The 21976-nt window shown below is 38.4% G+C and overlaps 1 protein-coding gene across 1 annotated transcript in view; it reads left to right on the top strand.

Annotated features, from left to right (window-relative positions):
* IPPK (inositol-pentakisphosphate 2-kinase) overlaps nucleotides 1-21976 on the top strand; it is a 53322-nt gene that overhangs the window by 24955 nt on the left and 6391 nt on the right. The window contains exons 4-10 of the mRNA XM_063426478.1: nucleotides 9130-9196; nucleotides 11985-12103; nucleotides 13186-13275; nucleotides 17736-17794; nucleotides 18470-18542; nucleotides 19175-19457; nucleotides 21658-21808. Coding sequence (XP_063282548.1) covers nucleotides 9130-9196; nucleotides 11985-12103; nucleotides 13186-13275; nucleotides 17736-17794; nucleotides 18470-18542; nucleotides 19175-19457; nucleotides 21658-21808 — 842 coding nt within the window. The remainder of the gene's footprint in view (nucleotides 1-9129; nucleotides 9197-11984; nucleotides 12104-13185; nucleotides 13276-17735; nucleotides 17795-18469; nucleotides 18543-19174; nucleotides 19458-21657; nucleotides 21809-21976) is intronic.

The raw sequence follows: 21976 nt of genomic DNA, 5'->3' as shown, positions 1-21976 counted from the left end.
AACAATTATATCATCAGTAAAAGTGCTGTTTGTGTGTGAAAAATGCAAAAAAAGTCACTTTCACTGACAATATCATCGCTGTGATATGTTTTACTGTTTTGAATCACTAATATTTGTGTTCAGCGAAGTCTCCCGAGTAAAACAGTACCCCCCATGTACAGGTTTTAGGGTGTCGTAGAACGTTACAGGGTAAAATACAGTGATAGCAAATTAAATTCTCTGGACTTTCGGCCTGGTTTGGCAGGCAGGTCCCTTAAATTGCAATCAATAAAATAACTTAATTATGTAAAAATATTACATAAATACGCACATAGAATTTAAATATATATGCATATTTATATATTTGAAGTCTACGTGTATATTTATATAATTATTTATGTAATTTTGTATATCGACATATGAATAGTTTGCATTCTTTTTATTTATTTATATATACATAGATATATATACAATTTCATTCTAAGTGTATTTTGATATAAATATATATATATTAACTTTGAAGATACTTTGAAGATTCGATCACGTTATCCATTTCTCCTCCTTTAGTGTTACTGATAAATCTGTAAAACATTCTTAACCCCTTAAGGACACATGACATGTCTGACATGTCATGATTCCCTTTTATTCCAGAAGTTTGGTCCTTAAGGGGTTAAAGAACTTTTCTATGTTCCTGTGCCATAAAAATGATAGATCACAGTACAAAGTTATAAATCTTTACTGCAGCCAAAGGTGAATTAAATTTGTATTTCAAATTGCAACAGTAGTACGAGATAATGAATAGGTGTTTCAGAGATATCTAAAAACCATATTACACACCACATATGTGTTAATTAGCACAGGATATGCAGAGTGGCAAAACAAAAAGGTCCTAATTCATCATTTGGAAGCAATCCAGATATAAAAAATATTTTACCAAAATGTATTTTGTTTAGGTAAACACAGATAAATCTGCACATATACTACATAATAAGGTTCTTACCAAAAAAAAATAGTCTTCAAGACCTACACTATTCTTATTGCAGTTGCAATAGAAAAGCTAATATAAAATGGTTATGAATACCTGATATATTACATCATCAGTTAAACTAAGCAATATTTTTTCCCCAGCTAATTTAAAGACCCCACTCCTGATCTGGAATAATTTAAAATATTTCTACTTTGTGATGTGTAGCAGATTAAAGTGTGTAAACTGGTTAACAGAAAAATACCACATGTGTGGCTTTGTCCAAACTTAATGTGAATTTTACAGTATCTTAAAAGCTGTGGAAGCACGTGCTAAATGGGTCGATACCCCAGATGATAACAGTCCATTAATGAAGTAGGCTACATCAATTAGGCACAGTCTTAACATAAAAATGCTTTGTTGTTTTTTTAGAAAGAAAATAAAAAAACTCTAACAGCTTTGCAAAGCACACAGGGAGTGTGTGTGAATCACGCTTAACGCAGGGCTTCTATAAATAAGCCTCATGAATATGATGTTTTAAACTGAACCAGAAAGTGTTCTCATAAATGAAGTTCCAGTGACTCAGAGAGGTCAGGAAGGTCATTAATTTGCAGATGCCATGCGTGTGAGAGGAGCTGGGTGTAACATTGGGTAAAGTCACACGGGTGGAAACGAAGGCTTGGGAGGATTGCAGGAGGTTATGAAAACAGGACATGGCGGTAAAACAAGAACCAGACGTTTCGTACAGAAATAATGGTCCAATATTTATTTCCCACAATTCACAGTTTAAGGAATGACTGTGGGTGTCCAACCTCCCATCTTCTACCTGTTCAATTTGTAATCAAGCAAGTCCAATATCACGAGAGGACAGCCAGGCTCCAATAATGGCAAGAAAAAAGGGCTACAGTTATTACACATGGATTGTTTACCAGATTGGACCAAAGTTTGATTTGACATGTAATAGTTAAGTAACAACTGTTGGCAGTAGCTCCACATGGACATTTCTGAGCTAATTGGGGGACGAGCAGGGTTATTGGAGATATCTCCAGTGGGTTTTAAGCAGCACAGACCAGTATGTTGGAGTATGAAACGGTGCATTGTATTGAAAGAAATGACTGTTTTTACTTGTTGCCATCTAGTGGATGTACCGTAACATCCAAGGCATGCATTATCAGAGGATACATGTAAACCTGTATTCAGTACAGATTTATATAGATCGAGATAAAAAAAATTTTGGGGCGAGCCTCAACAATCAAATATTTAAGTAGCTCTAATTACTACAAAGTAGCTGAAGGTTTTCGTGGAATAACTGTTAATTTAAAATCTACCGTATATACTAGAGTATAAGCTGAGGCCCTTAATTTTACCCCAAAAAACTGGGAAAACTTATTGACTCGAGTATAAGACTAGGGTGGGAAATGCAGCAGCTACTGGTAAATTGCTTAATAAAATTAGATCCTAACAAATTATATTAATTGAATATTTATTTACAGTGTGTGTGTATATAATGAATGCAGTGTGTGTATATGAGTGCTGTATGTGTGTGTGTGTGTGTGAGTGCAGTGTGTGTGTGTTGCAGAGCCTTGGTGGGGTTGTTGTATTATTTTTTGTTTTATTATTATTTTTTGATACATGGCAGGGAGGGGGGCTCTCACTCCCTGGTGGTCCAGTGGCATTGGCAGCTCAGTGGAGGGGGGCTGGCAGAGCGTTTGTTTACCTCTCCTGCAGCTCCTATCAGCTCCCTTCTACTCCGCGCCGGTCCGGTCAGCTCCTCTGTCAGCTCCCAGTGTAAGTCTTGCGAGAGCCACACTATGACCCCGCGGCTCTCGCGAAACTTACATTGGGAGCTGACAGAGGTGCTGACCGGAGGAGAAGGGAGCTGACAGGAGCTGCAGGAAAGGTAAGTAAACACTCTCTGCAGCCCCCACAGCCCCTTGTCTGTATTATGGCAATGTAAATTGCCATAATACAGACATTGACTCGAGTATAAGTCGAGTTGGGGTTTTTCAGCACAAAAAATGTGCTGAAAAACACGACTTATACTCGAGTATATACGGTACTTCATTTTAGACATACTCTCTATAGGAAGGCCTGGGTGAACTTGAATTCACAACCATTAATGTGCCTAATCCTGTTATGGTTCGTTTTAAAGAGGCACACTTACCTTTTCTATTACATGGATCCACGCCATTTTAACACCCAGATGTTGAAGCATACAGGCTGCAATAAGCAGTGAATGTTTAAAGAGGGGACTGTAACTAGTCGTGCAATACTAGTTTGGTATAAGTTAAAAAGATCTTGCTGCAGTAGTATTGTGTGCATTTGCTTTTTTTACCTCAATACATTAAAACTGCACACTAATGAATGACAGAATGTCTAAAAGTGCATTTATGTCTGTTAAATTTGGTTTGAACCATTTACAACCAATACAGTTACATTATTCTACATATAACACCGTAAGGGTAAGCCGACAGCTACCTACATCAACTTCATTGTGGATGTACAACTTTACATGTTACTTTACTGACAAGATTGAACAGCTAAGGAAAGCATTCTCCCTTCCTTGCCATTCTGTTTCCTACCCTTCAGACATTCTCCCCGGCTACTGACCAAGAGGTGTCTGCTCTTCTCTTTTCCTCTTGCCCCACCACTTGCCCGCTCGATCCTGTCCCATCTCACCTTATTAGATCTCTCTCCACTTGTCTCGTGCCTTCCTTAACGCACATATTCAACTGCTCTCTCTCTTCTGGCATTGTCCCTGCTGACCTTAAACATGCCACTGAGTACCTATACTAAAAAAAACATCCCTCGACCCATCCACCCCCTCTATCGTCCCATATCCCTGCTCCCTTTTTCCTCAAAGCTTCTGGAAAGACTTGTCTTTACCCGTGTGTATCATTTCCTCAAGTCCAACTCTCTCCTTGACCCTCTTCAATCTGGTTTCCGGTGCCCTCTCCACTCTACTGAGACCGCGCTTATCAAAGTTACTAACAACCTAATCACCGCTAAATCCAAAGGCTACTACTCCATACTAATTCTTCTTGACCTCTCTGCAGGCTTTGACACCCTTGATCATGCTCTCCTTCTTCACACTCTTCAATCACTTGGTCTCTGTGACTCTGTCCTCTCATGGTTTTCCTCTTATCTCTCCCAACGCTCATTCAGTGTCTCCTTTTCTAATGATACCTCCTCCCCTCGTCCTGTCTCGGTTGGAGTCCCCCAGGGCTCTGTTCTTGGTCCCCTTCTATTTTCTCTATATACTGCCTCTCTTGGCAAACTTATTACCTCTTTTGGATTCCACTACCACCTGTACGCTGATGACACCCAGTTATAACTCTCCTCCCCGGACCTCTCCCCTGCCGTCCTGCAACGTGTCACTGCTTGCCTTTCTTCCATCTCTGACTGGATGTCCTCCCACTTTCTGAAACTCAATCTCTCTAAAACTGAGCTCCTTGTCTTTCCTCCTCCTAATACTGATCCTCCTCTTTGGCTCTCCCTTCAAGTTTGTGGTACACACATCAGTCCATTCTTGCAAGCGCGCTGTCTTGGCATCATACTTGATTCTGGCCTCACCTTTGAGCCTCACATCCAGTATGTTGCCAAATCCTGTAGATTCCATCTTAAAAACATAGCCCGCATCCGCCCTTTCTTGCACCAGATACTACCAAGGAGCATGTCCATGCTCTAGTAAATTCCCGCATGGATTATTGTAACCCTCTCCTGATTGGTCTTCCCAAAAACCGCACTACACCTCTAGAGTCCATAATGAACGCTGCTGCCAGACTGATTTTCCTCTCTAGTCGGTTCTCTCACACCTCACCCCTCTGCCAGTCCTTACATTGGCTTCCTGTATCCTATAGGAGTTAATTCACACCTATAAAGCACTGAACAACTCTAGCCCCTCTTATATCTCCTCACAGATCCATAGGTATGTCCCTTCTCGGTCTCTCCGCTCTGCCCGTGACCACCTCCTTTCCGTTGTCCGCACCCATACGGCCAACTCACGCTTGCAGGACTTCTCACGGGCGGCTCCCTTCCTATGGAATAGCCTGCCTACCGCCATCAGACTCTCCCCTAGTCTTGATTTGCAGAGAAATATGTAGATTGGATAGTTCCCATTTAAACAAGGATAAGGGGAAACTCCCAATCAGACTGGTATTTGGAAAAGAACACTAGTTGTACAAAATATATACCTTGGGTATGTACCAAAAAGAAGTAAAAAAAGGTATTTATAGGGAAAGCATAGTAACACTGGATAAATATGTATCCTGGCCTAAACAGTGATACACTGTAACTTTATTAAAAAAACTGTAGAGAGGATACAATATAACCATGTCCAAGAGATGCTTAGAGCCCTTAGAAAACCTCCCCTTTTGTGAAGTGGAAAGATCTCAGTATCCGAATGACAATAAAGGCATATAAATGCTAAGATATAGAGATAAATTACTATTGAGTAATCCACAGAGAGGAGGGGAAAACATTTTGATACCTTAAATACATATAGAAGTTAGATAGATGGGGTAGTGGGGACAGTATAGCATAGTCTAAACAGAGGTGCCCAAACTGTCCGTAAGTAGAGAGTCTGGGGTTACTTATAGTAAAAACGAGGGATGGTAGGATGGAATATATACAGTGGTATCCACAGTTAAAATAGAGGAAAAAATCCCTAATAATCGCCACTGTTCTAAACTCCTGTCCACTCCCCCCAACACCTTCATGGGTGTTCTATTCCTTATAGATAGTAAAGGTTGCCTAACAAAGCTGAGAATGGATAGGATTGAGTAGAGGTAGTGGTATAAACAGTTCGATAAGGGATTGAAAATTCCCAATAATCACCACTATACTGAACTCCTATCAACTCCCCCCAACACCTTCGTGGGTGTTCTATCCTTATTAGATCACTATGCTCTGTCCCCTTAAACTGCCATTATCCAACTAGTCCAGCTTCTATACAACAGCCAGCAATCATTAATTTAACGAAAAAAATAATAAGTGAATAAGTGTCAAGAAAAGGATTCCCTCGTGCATCTTAATGTGCTCCGTGAGTGAGTGGAATCCATGTGGATTCACTTATTATTTTTTTCGTTAAATTAATGATTGCTGGCTGTTGTATAGAAGCTGGACTAGTTGGATAATGGCAGTTTAAGGGGACAGAGCATAGTGATCTAATAAGGATAGAACACCCACGAAGGTGTTGGGGGGAGTTGATAGGAGTTCAGTATAGTGGTGATTATTGGGAATTTTCAATCCCTTATCGAACTGTTTATACCACTACCTCTACTCAATCCTATCCATTCTCAGCTTTGTTAGGCAACCTTTACTATCTATAAGGAATAGAACACCCATGAAGGTGTTGGGGGGAGTGGACAGGAGTTTAGAACAGTGGCGATTATTAGGGATTTTTTCCTCTATTTTAACTGTGGATACCACTGTATATATTCCATCCTACCATCCCTCGTTTTTACTATAAGTAACCCCAGACTCTCTACTTACGGACAGTTTGGGCACCTCTGTTTAGACTATGCTATACTGTCCCCACTACCCCATCTATCTAACTTCTATATGTATTTAAGGTATCAAAATGTTTTCCCCTCCTCTCTGTGGATTACTCAATAGTAATTTATCTCTATATCTTAGCATTTATATGCCTTTATTGTCATTCGGATACTGAGATCTTTCCACTTCACAAAAGGGGAGGTTTTCTAAGGGCTCTAAGCATCTCTTGGACATGGTTATATTGTATCCTCTCTACAGTTTTTTTAATAAAGTTACAGTGTATCACTGTTTAGGCCAGGATACATATTTATCCAGTGTTACTATGCTTTCCCTATAAATACCTTTTTTTACTTCTTTTTGGTACATACCCAAGGTATATATTTTGTACAACTAGTGTTCTTTTCCAAATACCAGTCTGATTGGGAGTTTCCCCTTATCCTTGTTTAAAGGGGAACTATCCAATCTACATATTTCTCTGCAAATCATACGTAATTACAAGGGTTCAAGCCCACACTTTAGGTGGAACTGGTACCACCGCCCTGACCCTACACCCCGGTCCCCAACTCAACAGTTTGTTGATTAGGGATGACGGGATCCAATACATAGTACTCCTATTCTCCCCTAGTCTTGCATCTTTTAAGAAGTGCCTTAAAACCCATCTCTTTAGGAAAAGCTTATGGCCTCCCAGAGTAACCTCTACCTCACATACCTGTCTCTTGCTCTCTACTAAAGGGCAGCCCACCTTATTTGACAGCAAATTCCTGTCCTAATGTGTTTAACACCCCACCTCCTATAGAATGTAAGCTCGATTGAGCAGGGTCCTCTTCAACCTATTGTTCCTGTCATTTTTTTGTAAAAGCACTACGGAATCTGTTGGCGCTATATAAATGGCAATAATAATAATAATAATCATTGAACATCTGTACAGTTACTTGCTGCACGTGACAATGAAGCCACACTGTAGAAACAGGAATTGAGTGATAGTAGTTTGTCCGTTCACCAGCCACAGACAAAGATTAAAACGGAACTAAAAGAGCCTGGATAAACCAGATGCTTCGTTGATCAGTTCTTGGAATGAGAGAACATAGAATTCTGTTTATTGGAAATGAACAGCCATGTGTGAAGTTTTCATAAATTCGTACAAAGTAAAGACCAGTACAGATCTCTGCAGAAAAAAAAGCAGACGACATGTGAGACAGATTGCTGTTAAACTGTTGACTGTAAATCTAATTCCTTTAAAAACGTGCCTGTGTAGTCTTTATCCATTTACGACCACGTGAGTTAAATACTGTAACTATCAATTTGTTTTGGCGCATTATATAACTTTATCCTCAAGTTAATAATGGATATAAAAAGATGCAGAAGATGAACATTTTTCTCTTCTATTCCTTTTTATTTTTCTGGAGTATTTGCACGGATGCATTGCTGATGTGGAATCTTATGGCTTGCATATAATCCACTAATCCAACATCACATCTCAAATGTAGATGGCTAATTGAGTAAAACTGCTAACTTGCCACCGTACTGCTTACCTTTTTAATTGTTTGCTGTTTGAACTGCTATTGTTTATACTTTTTTTATTTCTTTCCTGTGAATAAATATGCACTTAGCCTGGTCAGTGGACTGGCCTACATAAGGAATTTGGCTGAACTTCTAAACCCACATTTGGTCTCAGGGACCCTTTTCTGAAATCCCTTTCTGTCGAATGTGTACACAAGCTGTACCTGTGTGAACATTTTCACTGGGATTTCAATGGTGAAGCTGAATGTTCAGCCATGACCAGCAACAACATTAGCATTCCAGATGACGTCTTTAACTCTTGGTTCTGATTTTTATTCAGTTGCACCTAAAAATAAATGTCATTACTAAAAACATTACTAGCCGCTATGTAGAGACCGTGTTCTTGTACCAGAAGAGTTCATGGCGCAGTGAATATATATTGACATAGCTGTACTTTTTAGCTATATATTGAATTTATTTAGTAGAAATACCAGTGGATACATCCTTTCTGTCCCAAGCTGGTGATTTATTTCAGGGTTTTTTACTAAAAGAAGAATTGCCTGGAAATAAGTGAATTCGAATTTAAGGCTAATATAGCCAAACTGGAGCAATTCTCCCAGTCAACTATGCTTTCACTTCTGCTACTCTGACCTTAAGTTTGAAATTCACTTTGAATTTTAAAGAATTTAGTAAATAATCGTGTTTGTGTTTTGCACTATCTGGTTGAGATATATATATTCTATACAAATTCCATCCATTTTTTCAAGGTAAAACAGAAAGGTGCAAGTAGAATATTTCACAAATGTTATAAAATTGCATCAGGGAGGCCTAACCGAGCCTGACAACAGGTGAAACCTTAACATTCTGGTGAATAATCCAACCTCTATATTCACTAAAAGAGAGAGAACGTGCGCCATGAAGATAATGCAGAGCACGTAAGGGAATTTGAATAATGTGTCTGTTCTATTGATCCCACACCTTTATTGCTGCAATGTTTTCTACACGTTTCCTTGGTTCTCCGAAATGGAAAGGAGATTTGGAAGATCGTGACAACTCTTTTTGAATCTGATTGATCCAGTGTTCCTTAATTCGGCAGTTGTCTCACATTTTAAGGTTTTACAGTTCATGGCATAATGTTGTCGTGTTACCCTTGAAACATAAAAAATATAACTGTGATCTTTATATTGCAGGAGGTGGTGAAGTTGCCATTGGATTTTCTGAAACCTCTCTGTTTAAGGGTTCAGTCAGAAAGACCAGGTGAGATTTATTTAACTCCTGCTGATAAATGAGAATAGGAGTACCAGTAAGGCACTGTGGTTTGTTTATTAAGTACACAAACTATCCTCTTAACTGTGGTTCTCATTTAAACATATAAAAATATGTTGGAGTAAATAAGCATCAAAGGAACGCCATAGCGTTGGGGATACAAATCTTTATTCCTATTACTATAGTGTTCTAGTTGCAAAGGCTAATGAGTAGTTCACCTTTATCCTATGCCATGCTGCTCTGTCCTTGGCGGTCCCCACCTCCTCGGCAGAGATAATCAGTCTTGATAATCTCAGCCAATCCCTTGCTTTCCCATAGCAAAGCATTACATGGCTGGTGCATGTGCTGGCAAAGAGCCATGCTGCACCAGTCAGATGGTTTCTATAATGGTCTCTACTTCTGCTGAAGGGCCTCTGGTGGCTGCCATTAGAGGCATTTAAACCCTTCAATGAAAACATTGCTGTCCCTGCAGAACAGTAATGAAGCTCGATGAAGTGGTCTGGGTGCCAGGTCCATCTAGGGTTAACCCTGCCTGCTGTAAAAATAGCACTTTCAGAGAAACTGCTATGTTTACAATAGGGTTATTCCAGCCTCTAGTGGCTGTCTCATTGACAGCTGCTAAAAGGCACTTCTGCGATTCTCACTGTGAAAATCAGTGAAAAGACGCTGCCATCCATAGGAAAGCTTTGAGAAATGCTTTCCTATGGACTGATTGCGCGCGCAGCTCTTGCCGCGCATGCGCATTCTGCGGATGATGTCGGAAGAGGGAGGAGAGTCCCCCAGCGCCGAGGGAGCCCGGCGCTGGAGAAAGGTAAGCGTTTAACCCCTTTCTTCCTCTTCAGCCTGGCGGGAGGAGGACCCTGAGGGTGGAGGGGATCCAAAGACCCTATCGTGCCAGGAAAATTAGTTTGTTTTCCTGGCACTATAGTGGTCCTTTAAACCTAAAGGGGCATAGCACCTCCACTTGCCAGCTCAGAATGCGTGCATGCAGTACGCTCTCTGAGCTGGCGAAACGGTCTAGTCTCTGGCTTCTTCTTTTTTTTTTTTTTTAATTCTTTATTTTTGCACACGATAGGCATAGCAAGAGCAATACAACTGTGAGGCTTGCGCAGAAGCAAAAATTCAAAAGATCAGTCTTGTAAACACAAAATTTGACATCAGCCCACATGACAAGCCTCTTTATAAATTCTATACCACTTGCCTCCCATCGAGGATTTTGTATTTTTTAATCAGGCTATGCATCCTAAAAAGGAGCCCTAACTCTATCCATGTAGTCTCTGGCTTCTTATAGAGAAGCCTGTGATTGGACCTCACGTGTCCCTTTCGTGATATCAACAGAGACATGGAAAGCATTGAGATAAAGTGGTCTGGGTGACTATAGCTTTCCTTTAAGCTAAAGTACCTTTGGTGCTTATATTGTTTAATATCAGAGCTGTGTAGCCTTTTGCATTTGTGTTCTGGCAGACTGGTGACCAAACTAGCTACTGCTATAGCACATACAATATTGTAGATAGTGGGGGAAGTGAAAACTAATGGAATGTTCATGCTGAATGCTCCACTTTAGAATCCTGATAACTTTAATATGAGTGCCGCCTTTATAAAGCTTCCTCTATTTGTGTTACTTATAGTGGAACAACTTAACCAACTAGAAAATGTGTGGTTTTTAATGTACCTTTTTTTATTGTTATAAACATTCAGACTTTCTAACTACACTGGTTTAAGTCTGTTACCAAAAAGATGAATTTAAAACTGTATTTAAAATGTTAATGAAGGAATGTTACTAAGCGATGTGTATGTGTGTTTAAATAGATACAATATATAGATTTAAAGAAAAGTAGCTCTGTCACTGTACATGCAAATGCCTTGTCACTGAGTGCCCTCACATCTCTGACTAATAGCTCTGATCTGGTTGGTGCCTGGGGTCCGGATGCACTGGTTAGGCCTGCAGAAGATGAGATATATTTTTTTTTATCATTTTCTTAGCCCCAGGCAGTATGTTTGAGTCAGTTACTTAGCACATGTTTTATCTCCTGTGGTTTTATTTATTTTGTAATTTTTATATTGTGACCGTATGTTTGATAAAGAGATGTAAAGGGTCTGGCACGGATTGGTCATTGAGCAATGATCTGAATCACTGATGACACTTTCACAGATTGTGTCACAGTTTATCTCACCGATTTAAAAAAACAAAAACACACAATTTCCTTTTTTTCTGTGTGACTGTGCCTCCAAGGACATTTCTACCTTAGAAAAGCTGCAACTCACTGCCTTTAGTGTAATTTTATGCTCTGCTTATCAAATATTAGAGTCTCAATTAACTACAAATCTATCGGTAGGTCCCACCTAGAGTGGACATATATTCAGTTTTGTTTCCCCTTTGTTTCTATGTTGTATTGTAGTTGTTGTATTGATGGCAGACTACACTGGGCAGAGCAAAATGGGTTTGGCACACCTCCAGGCCACTGGCAATCAATGGAGCAATATAACATTTTATCTGTTCCGTATTCTAATTTTGAATACGCTCCATTCATAACTTCAATTTCATTCTTTTGCTCAACCAATTCATCTCCCTTGAATTGCTCTGTATAATTGATGAGCCCCAAGGAAATTAGAACAGAGAGTGATGACTGATCCTACACCTCCCTGAATTCTGAGTATAGATACAGTAATGTGTGTGTTTTGTTCCTATGGTCATTGACATGTCCTGCAGAAGCAATTAACTCTCATATTATAGTTTTGTTTTTTTTCTTTCTTCAAAACCTGTCTTGTTGCATTTCAGAGTCTCGGTGCGAGAAAGAAATGGATGTTAGTGGTTATGCTATGTGCCTCCCGAACCTTACCCGCCTGCAGACCTTTCCATTTATAGAACATAGGCCCATCTTTTGCATAGAAATTAAGGTAAGTTGCCCTGTATGGTATGTGTTTTTCCCCACTTATCCCAAATGAAAGATTCGGATGCTCACGTACTGTGGTTCTAGCCCATTAAAGCTGGCGTATCCAAAGTTAATCTCCTTATATGTTGTACAAGTCCCATGAACTTTGCCAGCTAGTGAGTGGCTCGGCATTATGTGGGATTTATTGTTTGCAGTAGGTTTTGAAGAATATCTTTGCATTTAATAAGTTAGATTACTTGCACATTTAAAGGAAAAATCCAAGCACTATAACTACTGCAGTGCTTGTTCATGGTTCTAGTGGCAGGAGTGTCCTGGCACGCCTTCCTCTTGCCATTGTAAATAATCACACAGTTATGTAACTATTTGAATTATTACCTTGGGCCTGCCATTCATGGTTTCCTTTCTCTTCTCAGTCTTTGCGAGAGCTTGTAGCTCCGGCCTAGCAGCTTACATTAGCTGAACAGTTTGACTACTTACATTGGGGTGGGTTATACTCCTGGCTCCGTAACCACTAGATCCCGCTTTAGTCCTTATGCTTTTTGGTGTTTTCCTTTAAAGTGACACGCTAAACACCAATACAACTTTAGCTTAATATAGCAGTTTTCTGTATAGATCATGCCATGCAGCTTCCCTGTTAAGTTCACTTCTGCTGTCTGTAACTCCGAAAACCTGCATACACACTAACTGAAAAAGAGCTAACTTTTCAAGTTTCCTTTTTTGCACAGTGTGTTTAATTGGAACTTCTTATCTTCTGCTCTGTTAATTGTCTGCTAAAAGCCTACAGCAGCCTCCTGTATGCGATTCAGCTTCGGTAAACACACAGTTGTAAAAATGAACCCTGCATAAACAAAGTGATTTAACTCCTAAATGGCAAATAATTAAGCAATGAGACTGCAGGGGCGCATGATCTATACACCAAAACTGCTTCATTAGGCTATAGTTGCTATAGTGCTGCATGTTTCTTTTTAAACTGTTTATTTTTTTATTTTTTCATTTTCTACCATCATTGTGTATCACTTACATTACTTTTTGCCCTCCCTTTCTCTCTCACACACATTCATTAATGGACTTATTTTTTCTCACCAGCCTAAATGTGGGTTTATACCAACATCTCCACATATCACAAAGGAGATCAAGAAGAAAGTGTGTCGGTTCTGCATGCACCAGCACCTGAAGGTAAGGAGTGCTACCCACACCTTTGCATATATTGTGAGGGAGTAATCGTAGTCTTTTCTGATTAATAGGGGTCATTTATTGTATTAGCTGGCAACTGGTTAACAAACAAACAAAAAACGACTCCTACTTTACAATTTGCTATGTGGGTACAATGCTGTATACCACACTCTAACAATGAATCAATCCCAATTTACATTCAAACAGGTTAGTAAACCTATAGAACGGTTTCTCACAAGTTAGACTTCTAACTGAACTGTTGGGCAACCAAAGCAATGCAGGGGTTACTGCAAAAAGTGTTAAATCGTGGGCACGAGGAAGCACCATAATGTATTGGGCATTGCTCCATTATTTTCAAATTGGAATGTAACTTTTATTATGTCATATATTTTAAGACACAGATTGAATTTTTTCTTTTGGTGTTGATCTATTTACAATTATCTACAGTTGCAATGTGAGGGACATACTTAACCCCTTAAGGACCAAACTTCTGGAATAAAAGGGAATCATGACATCTCACACATGTCATGTGTCCTTAAGGGGTTAAACCAGTCCAAGGATTCCCAAAATCAATAAAGAAAAATTTAAAAACCATTTGAGTTACAGCGGATTTCTTAAATATGGTGTTCATCCCTGAATTTGCCTTTGGTGAATACCCACGTAAGATTGAAAAGTCTTGCTACTATTTTGCTTAGTGAATAGGCCTATAGATTAGGGGCAAATTGTGCTGGTGAAACAGAACGTTCTGGTTTATTGAGAGGTTAAACTTTTGCATAATGCTGCTAGACAGCGCATATTGTTCTGTTATCCTTTAATTTCCATATTACACAGGAAATGGGATTTTTGCATAGAATATAGAATAGTTTTTGATTACATTTGTCCCTACGATCATGTCTAGTGGACTTCACTCAGACTGCCTATTATAAAAAGAGGCACCTCTAGTGGCCACTTGGTTCACTGTCCTCGTGCTCAGAATTAAGACTTTGAACGCTCCCATGGATATGAGTTGGTATAATGCATCTCTCTGAGGAGATGCTGATTTAGTACAATGATTTCCAGGCATGTGCAGTAGGCTCCTATGGAGAAGCATTGGATTGGCTTGGCTAGGTTATTCCACAATGATGATCTCTGCTGGGGAGGAGCAGTGGTTGTTGTAAGAGATGTAAAACTACTTACCTTTTAAACCGCAGGAAATAACTTAGAAATACAGGTTTGTATTTGTAACATGAGTTTCCCATACGGTTACCTTAACATTAAATAAAATTAAAAGGATGTTATGTTGTCCCATTAGTGTTTTTCCCCCTTATAGTCAATGCAGGATATTCGTGAAAGCTGTGATCATTTGTTATTTAGCAACACAACTTTGTAATTCTATTAAAAGGAATACTCATAATTTTGTAATGAGCTGAAATAAATTACATTACTGAAAGAATCTGTGTTTATCGTGTAACGTGTATATACATACCCCTTACCACTGCTCTATACATAAGACCATTTTTAGAAGTCCTCTTTGGTTAGAATCACTGCTTATCTGACTGATGGCTGTGTAGGTAATCAAGAGGTAGTTTAGGTATGTGAACCCTGACATTAGGTCAAATTCCTGGCTTCTAAATAAAGTGTACCTTGTTACTATTGCAGATGTTCAAAGGTTCATGGTCATAGCAGAAAAGTGGTCTTTCTGAGTAAAGAGTGCTCAAAGATGGCTGCCCCCACAGTATTAGGGTAATCCAGGAAACCTAGGTATAAACCTATTTTGTTTAGTAATAAATGAAACAAAATTTCCTTTCACTTGATTTTATTTGACAGCTTTTCTTTACATCTGCTTTCAATGGTTTCTGGCCATGATTGTGTTGATTGTTTTCTTGATGCTTTCAGCCAATCGAAATAAAGCCTTAATTTTAAATGGGTTTGTGTCTTGTATCCACCTGCCTAAATTGTACAGCTGGAAAATCCAATAACCTCTATATGTATATTTTGACTGTTTCTATCTTTGAAATTTAAGAGATTTACATAAGGCCTTACTGACAATGTCAATGACAGTGTTTTCTATACTATATTTTACAGTTCAAACCATTGCAAGTGTGAGGTTAGACTAAAGTCCTAGACACAATATGAGTGATATGACTATGTAGATTTGAAGGAGACGTTGGTGCTGTCACTACCTGCTCTCCTGTCTACTATTGCATTACCATTCAATTGTCTGTTTATAATGGCCTTTAATTGTATTTGATTTGCATCTTCTTTGTGGACTTAATAAATCTAAGTCCCTGTATTTCCTCCCACCACCAAAGGCTCTAAACAAAGCAGTGATAAAAGAAAGCTTCCAATAAAGATGACGTTATGGCCCTGGATTATGGGAGATGTCTCTTCAAATACCCATTCTAAATCCTTCTCTTTGAATGTATCACTGGAGCCAGTGGCCCATTGACCCAATCTGCTGACTGGGCAGTTTCTTTCATTCAGCATTTAGTGAAAACATGTTTGAAATTTCAGTGGAGAAAAATATGCCTTATCAGCTTTTCATTTGTATTGTAAATAGCCATAAAATGGCGATACTTCGTGTGAATGTTTGTACTACAGGAAATGCCTCCCGATGTTATTGTACTAAAGCGTTCTCCATCTGGCCTTGCCACCAGGTTCTGATCACTGGCTGTGGGAGTTCTTGCTTGTGTGGATTCCATGGGATGTGATGCAACACACACACCCTTTACTCACATCATGTTTGCCAACGTTATTTGTTTGCCAGGAGTTCTTACCTTGTACAGCAAAGGGTGTAGTCAGATATTTTAACATTGCATAGTAACATTGTTGCTTGAGACACATCTACAAATAAAACATTTTTTTTTTATTATTCTATAATGTTTATTATAGGCCTATGTTACCCCGTAACAATTATTGTGCGTGGTGCGGATAAATTGTCGTAGCAAATGGTGGTATGTATTAACCGCCTTCAATTGAAGCATTTAGTATTCACACAGAGCTGGCATTCCCTGGTGGTCTTCTTCCTCTCACCTTGTTTAACACTGCGTGAGAGGACAGCTTGTTGGGAAGTCAGGAGTGAGTAGTTGGCAGTATAATTGAGTAGATAGAAGTGATTGGTAGGTTAGGTCCAAAATTACAAATGCAACTGTAATTTAAAATACCAAAAACAATTAAATTCACTGCTTATTAAACTTGGGTATTGTGGTAGGCAGTTGACTATTGCATGTTAGAAGGATGCCAAGTATGATTTATGGTAAAGTGGCAATTTGAAAAATGTTTAAATATCTGTAGTATAATACCACTGGACAATGGATTATTCATCACATACATACAATATGTCCATATATATTCTTATATATGCCCACTTACATTTTATGTTCTTAAAGTCATGTTGGTAAGGTACACCATACGTTTTGAGCTTTGTTTAGCTGCAGTAATATAGGTTGGAAAACCAGTGACTCGCGGTTCAACCATTCACACCCCTCCTTGTTCCTGCTGTTGAGCCAAAAGAAAATAAAAACACAACCCAATTCCTTATTTAATTAACAGGCTATTACCTATTCTATATCCCTGAATATCCTGTTCTGCCATAAAAGTATCCAGAACAAACCGCCTTTTTATTACTGGATCTGGAAAACAAAATATCTAGGCAGAAAATGTTGCATCTTTATTGTTCTTACTGTAAAAAAACAAACACACCACAAACCTTTCCTCTGCTGTAGGCACATGTTTTTGTTCAAGTCTCAATTGAGTCTTTCAATTATTTATATATGCATTTATATAAAATTATTATTATTTTTTTTTTTAATACTAAAATTAACAAACATAACTTTTTTTTTCATAGCTAAACCAAATTTTAAGCAACATTGTTAAACAAATAAAATAATAATAAAAATAAAGTGCCCCTTCCTTTTTTTTTTGTATGTTTTCAAGGACACACAGGCTAGTCCTTTATAAACAAATATGAAACATGTAGGCGAGCCGAGTGAGAGAGGAAGTTACCCGACCAAACAATGACATATATGCAAAAATGCTTGTAGTCTTGAATTGCAACACAATCCCAGCTATGAAGGGGATTATATTTGCAGTTGCAGTGTTTACAGTACTGCCAAAATAAAGTAGCTAAAAACAGCCATATTGGGTTTGTAGCAGATGACTCCTATTACATAGTGAAGGCTGTATTTGGCCATTATGCAATTTCCCATGCCCTGGCTCTGGTAGTACACAAGATGGCTGCTCACTTTATTACCCATAATGTGGTTACATTTCAGAGGATTGTGCCTGAGTGCATACCTCTAAAACGAAGTGTAGTAAACCTGAATTTGTTTTATGAATCTTGTACAATAGTCCTGCTGATGGGATTTACCAGCAGTAAAAAGAGTTTGGCTTGTATCTCAAGGTAAATGTGTTGTTTTTTTGTTGTTTTTGGTATGGTTCAGTAAACTATAACTTAACACTATTTCTTTCTCGGCATATCTTAGGTTGCGAAGGGAAAATGGAAGCGGATCAGTAAATATTGTCCACTGGATCTATTCTCAGGGTGAGTGTTTTTTTCTGTTTCTTTTAACACTTTAATATATGTTCTGGTGAGAGCCTGTTATTTATTGGGTTATCTTTGCATTAACTGTAGCCTCACCTTTGCTTTGTAACGGCTAGCAGTATTAAATTCTTGGCCCTGGATTCTAAAGGGTGGACTTGCTGTTAGATAAATTGGTATACCGAACCCTTGGTGATTCATTCATATCTCATTACTTAACCTGCTTGTTTAGCAGAATCCGAACACTTGGTTACCATGTAAACATACCATTCCCAACACGTATGGGGTATGTACCATGTGAACCCAGTGTCATTGCTATGATGGTTATCATTCCGCTTATATAAGTTTCAAAAGTTTCCATTTCCAAAAAAATGATCTTGTTTATGTGTAGAGATTACCCTCTGGAAAACGTTTAGCTGTGCCAAAATAGGAAAGTGATTTGTTTAAAAGTCAATTTTTTTTGTAAAACACTTTATTGTAAAGGAAGTCTACACCGTCCTGTATCTGGCGTTGTAATGCACAAAAAGTCACAATGTGAGAATGAAGTCCTTTTTGATAACTGTTTCAATAATGTCACATTTTGTTCATGGGTATTAAGACATTTCAGACTTCTGTGCAGTGTATTTTTTTTTTTCTTTCTTTCTTTCACTACAAATAACGTATTCTTCTCTTCTCCAGAAATAAAAGGAGGATGCACTTTGCCTTAATGAGTCTCTTGCAGGAGTCGCAAAACAACCTTAAAGTATTTAAGGTAAGTAGCTTCTTTTTTTTTTTTTTTTAAAGCTTGCCATCTTATTTTTTAGTTTTCCCTGTCATGCTTGCTATATTGCACAAAGCCTAGACACATGACTAGTGAATGGAGGTCCAAACTGGTTAACCCTCTGTGTACACATTGCTGTGGCCATCCCCTGTATTTGCCAGTATTATTGTATGTTTGAGGTGGCTGTAAGTATCTTCTGTGCTTGTTCTACAGATAGTGGCTAAATAGTCTCATTATTTCACTATTTATTTATATGTGAGAGCCAAGTACACACAAAGCAAAGCATGGTCTTCAATAACTTAACACCAGAGTGTACAAAATCAACCCTGCCACCCGTTTTTGCCACCAGTTGATTTTGTACACTTTGCATGATAGTGTGTTGAGCTTGAGAAATACTTACACTTGTCTGGTGGCAGTTTCTGTATTTGCATTTTGCAAATTCTTAAGGATCTGTGATATTGTCCATGATTTAAATGACAGCCAATGGAGTGAGAGACTATTTATAAATTAATATTTATTCCAATGCAAAACCTGCTTGCCAGCCTAGATACCAGAAGCAGGCAGTGATACTGGGCGATGGTTTTGTTTGTAGCAATATTTAACCCCCTGTATCTTCCTTTCAGAACGGTGAATTAATATATGGCTGTAGGGACGACCAGGATCATCAGTCAGATCTAAACGAGCTTGCTCACCACCTGAAGCCATTTTTCTTTCCCACCAACGGATTGGTCAATGGACCTCAAAGCACAATGAACATCTTGAAAGAGCTCATCCAAGTCCTAACAAACACATTGCTAACCACCAGTGCGGATTCAGGCAGATCAGAAAGCTTCAAGTCTGTTCCCATACCTCAAAGCAGAAATTACTGTGAGTCTGGCCATGTTTGCACAGAGCCTCTGAGAATCAGTAAGTACTTTAAAGGGAAAGTCTAGGTTACGAAAATACATACATGTTGAACGCATTTGTATAAGGCAGTAAAGTAACGTAAAAAGATGTGCATTTAATTTTAAAATTCTACCTGTTCTGCAGCCAAGCTTATCTCAGCACTAACTTCTTTGTTATGCTGTCCAATAAAATGCTTCTCATAGAGAAGAATTGTGAGCACCTTTGGAAGCTAAGAAAATGGTGGTAAATCATACTTAACATTAAATACTGGGTCTTTTTACATGTTGTATGAATAAAATATAATATTCAGTTTGTGCAGGATTAGATCCCGAAAGTGCTTCTCAGGCAAAGCTACAGGTTTAGAAGAATTCTTTTTTCTACCTCAGCAGTTTCAACTGGTGTTTTTTTTTTAGCTTTGTATAATGACACACAGGTGGTTTAACTTTGCACTTACAGGCAGGTAACAGACCAGGAGATAAAAAACATCTAAAGTAAATACACACTGCCAATGGATGGGCTGCTGGTAACTCTTGTTTAGCATTAAACCATGAAATAATATTAAAGGCTGAATTGAAGGACAGAGCCAGGGGACTTCAGACACAATAACCTCTTCTTCAATTAGATGAAGCAGTTACAGTGTCCTTTTAACACTAGCACTTAATATGAACAGAGAATAATACAAGTAGATGGGGAGCTATGTGCAAAGGGATCTGCATTCCCTCACAGCACACACAGGTACAATCCATGGGGTACACAGCTCAGGTGCTATATAATATAATGTATTGGTACATACAGGATACAGGAAAACAGGGCTTTCATCTCAAGCACAACCAGTAAACTAGTTGGAAGTATTTCCATAAAATAGCCTCTACTTTAACAGTAACCATTAACCCATGCGGTGCTTTAACACGAATCTTAACCTAAATATAACATAAAAGGTACATAATAGTGAAGAGTAAATTTTTGGAAAATAGTCTTCTCTCGAGGTTCTGGTCTCATGGTTTATGATTTCTCCAGAACCCCAAGATGGCATTATTTTCCAGTAATATGTGGTTCACTGTTCTGTATCAGGTATTAGTTTTTAATGCATTAACCCCCCTGAAGTGTCCCATTAATAATTGTGTATGTTATGACATTGATGCAATAACCTAAATATGGTTATGATCTAACAAAGAGATTATCTGAATCAAGCTCTGGTTATCATAATAGTTGTTAACCTTATTTCTCTCACCGATAAACTGCATTACAGAGTGCATCCCACTGCTTGCTCCATCCTGGTTTCAAATATATCATAGGATTGGTAGCCCGCTTTTAGTGGGGGTGATTTTGGCTGCGATTAGGCTTGGTTTCTTCGATTTTTGTACGGAGCTCCAGAGTTGTGCGTCTGTTTGCCTCGGTTGTTCGGCTCCGCCCCCCATCTATACATATTTTAACACATCACAAACATAATCAATCCTGGTTAAGTGAAAGTTCTAATTTAATAATGCCATTAAGAATCCTTCATGTACATTTCCATGCTGTATATGAACAAAATAGAAAAGGATGAAATATGTACATTACTGGACTGGGAGTGAGTGTTTTATCTTTGGATTTTACACAAAGTATTCTAATAAACAGGAGGGGATTGCACACATAAACCAGAATCCACACCATGTCACAAGTCTTGGAATAAAGCAGTCTTTTTGTCTGATTGGACAAAGACTCTGGTGTGAAGTCAAAATGTTGTCTTTTGGCTAGATCCTATTAAAAGGCTGCTTTATTCCACTCCTCCTGTGCACAGACCATTCTTAGAATTTTACACAAAGTACTGCGAAAAACATCTTAGTGCTCAAATATAAATCAAATGAAATCAGTAAATATTTATTGGGGGGGGGGGGGGGGGGAGGGGGTTAGGTAAAGTATTACAATATTGAATAAATCTAAATAAACATTACTACAATAAAATAATTTTTGGGGTCGGGAGCAGGGTCGTGCAAAATAACATTCTTAACTTTACTGATGATTTTATAATTTCATGAATGCTTTGTTTTTTCTCCCGATAAATAACTTTTAAATTGTTCAGATTTGCTTCTGTTAATTTCGATGCCATCAAAGAAACAATTAAGTGATAAGCTTATTTTAGTGTACTAGATTCCCCAAATGACATGTTTACTGCTAAATGTTTGTCTTCGCTACGGTTGTTATATTGCAATATTTTATTTTGCTTTATTTTTTCCTGCAGATAAACACAAAATAGAAACTGCGGGTTTGCCAAAAGGATCTATTCTATACAAAACCCTCCAAGCTCAGATGCTGGACATGCTGGATATTGAAGGACTGTACCCTCTGTATAAGAGAGTGGAGAAATATTTAGTAGAATGCCCAGAAGAAAGGTGAGCATCAACCAGAATATTTCATGTTATGTGGGCACCATGCTTTTGGAGTCTCTAAATATCCATCTAAAACGGTTTCATTATTTAGGGGTTTATTCACTTAAAAGCAATTTGTGGAGAATTGACAGATAAATTACCTGTTTAAATAGCACTAGGAAAAGGTCTCGA

The sequence above is a fragment of the Pelobates fuscus genome, chromosome 7 (genome assembly GCF_036172605.1).
Source record: "Pelobates fuscus isolate aPelFus1 chromosome 7, aPelFus1.pri, whole genome shotgun sequence".
NCBI lineage: Eukaryota > Metazoa > Chordata > Amphibia > Anura > Pelobatidae > Pelobates > Pelobates fuscus.
This window is presented reverse-complemented; position numbering and strand designations above follow the sequence as displayed.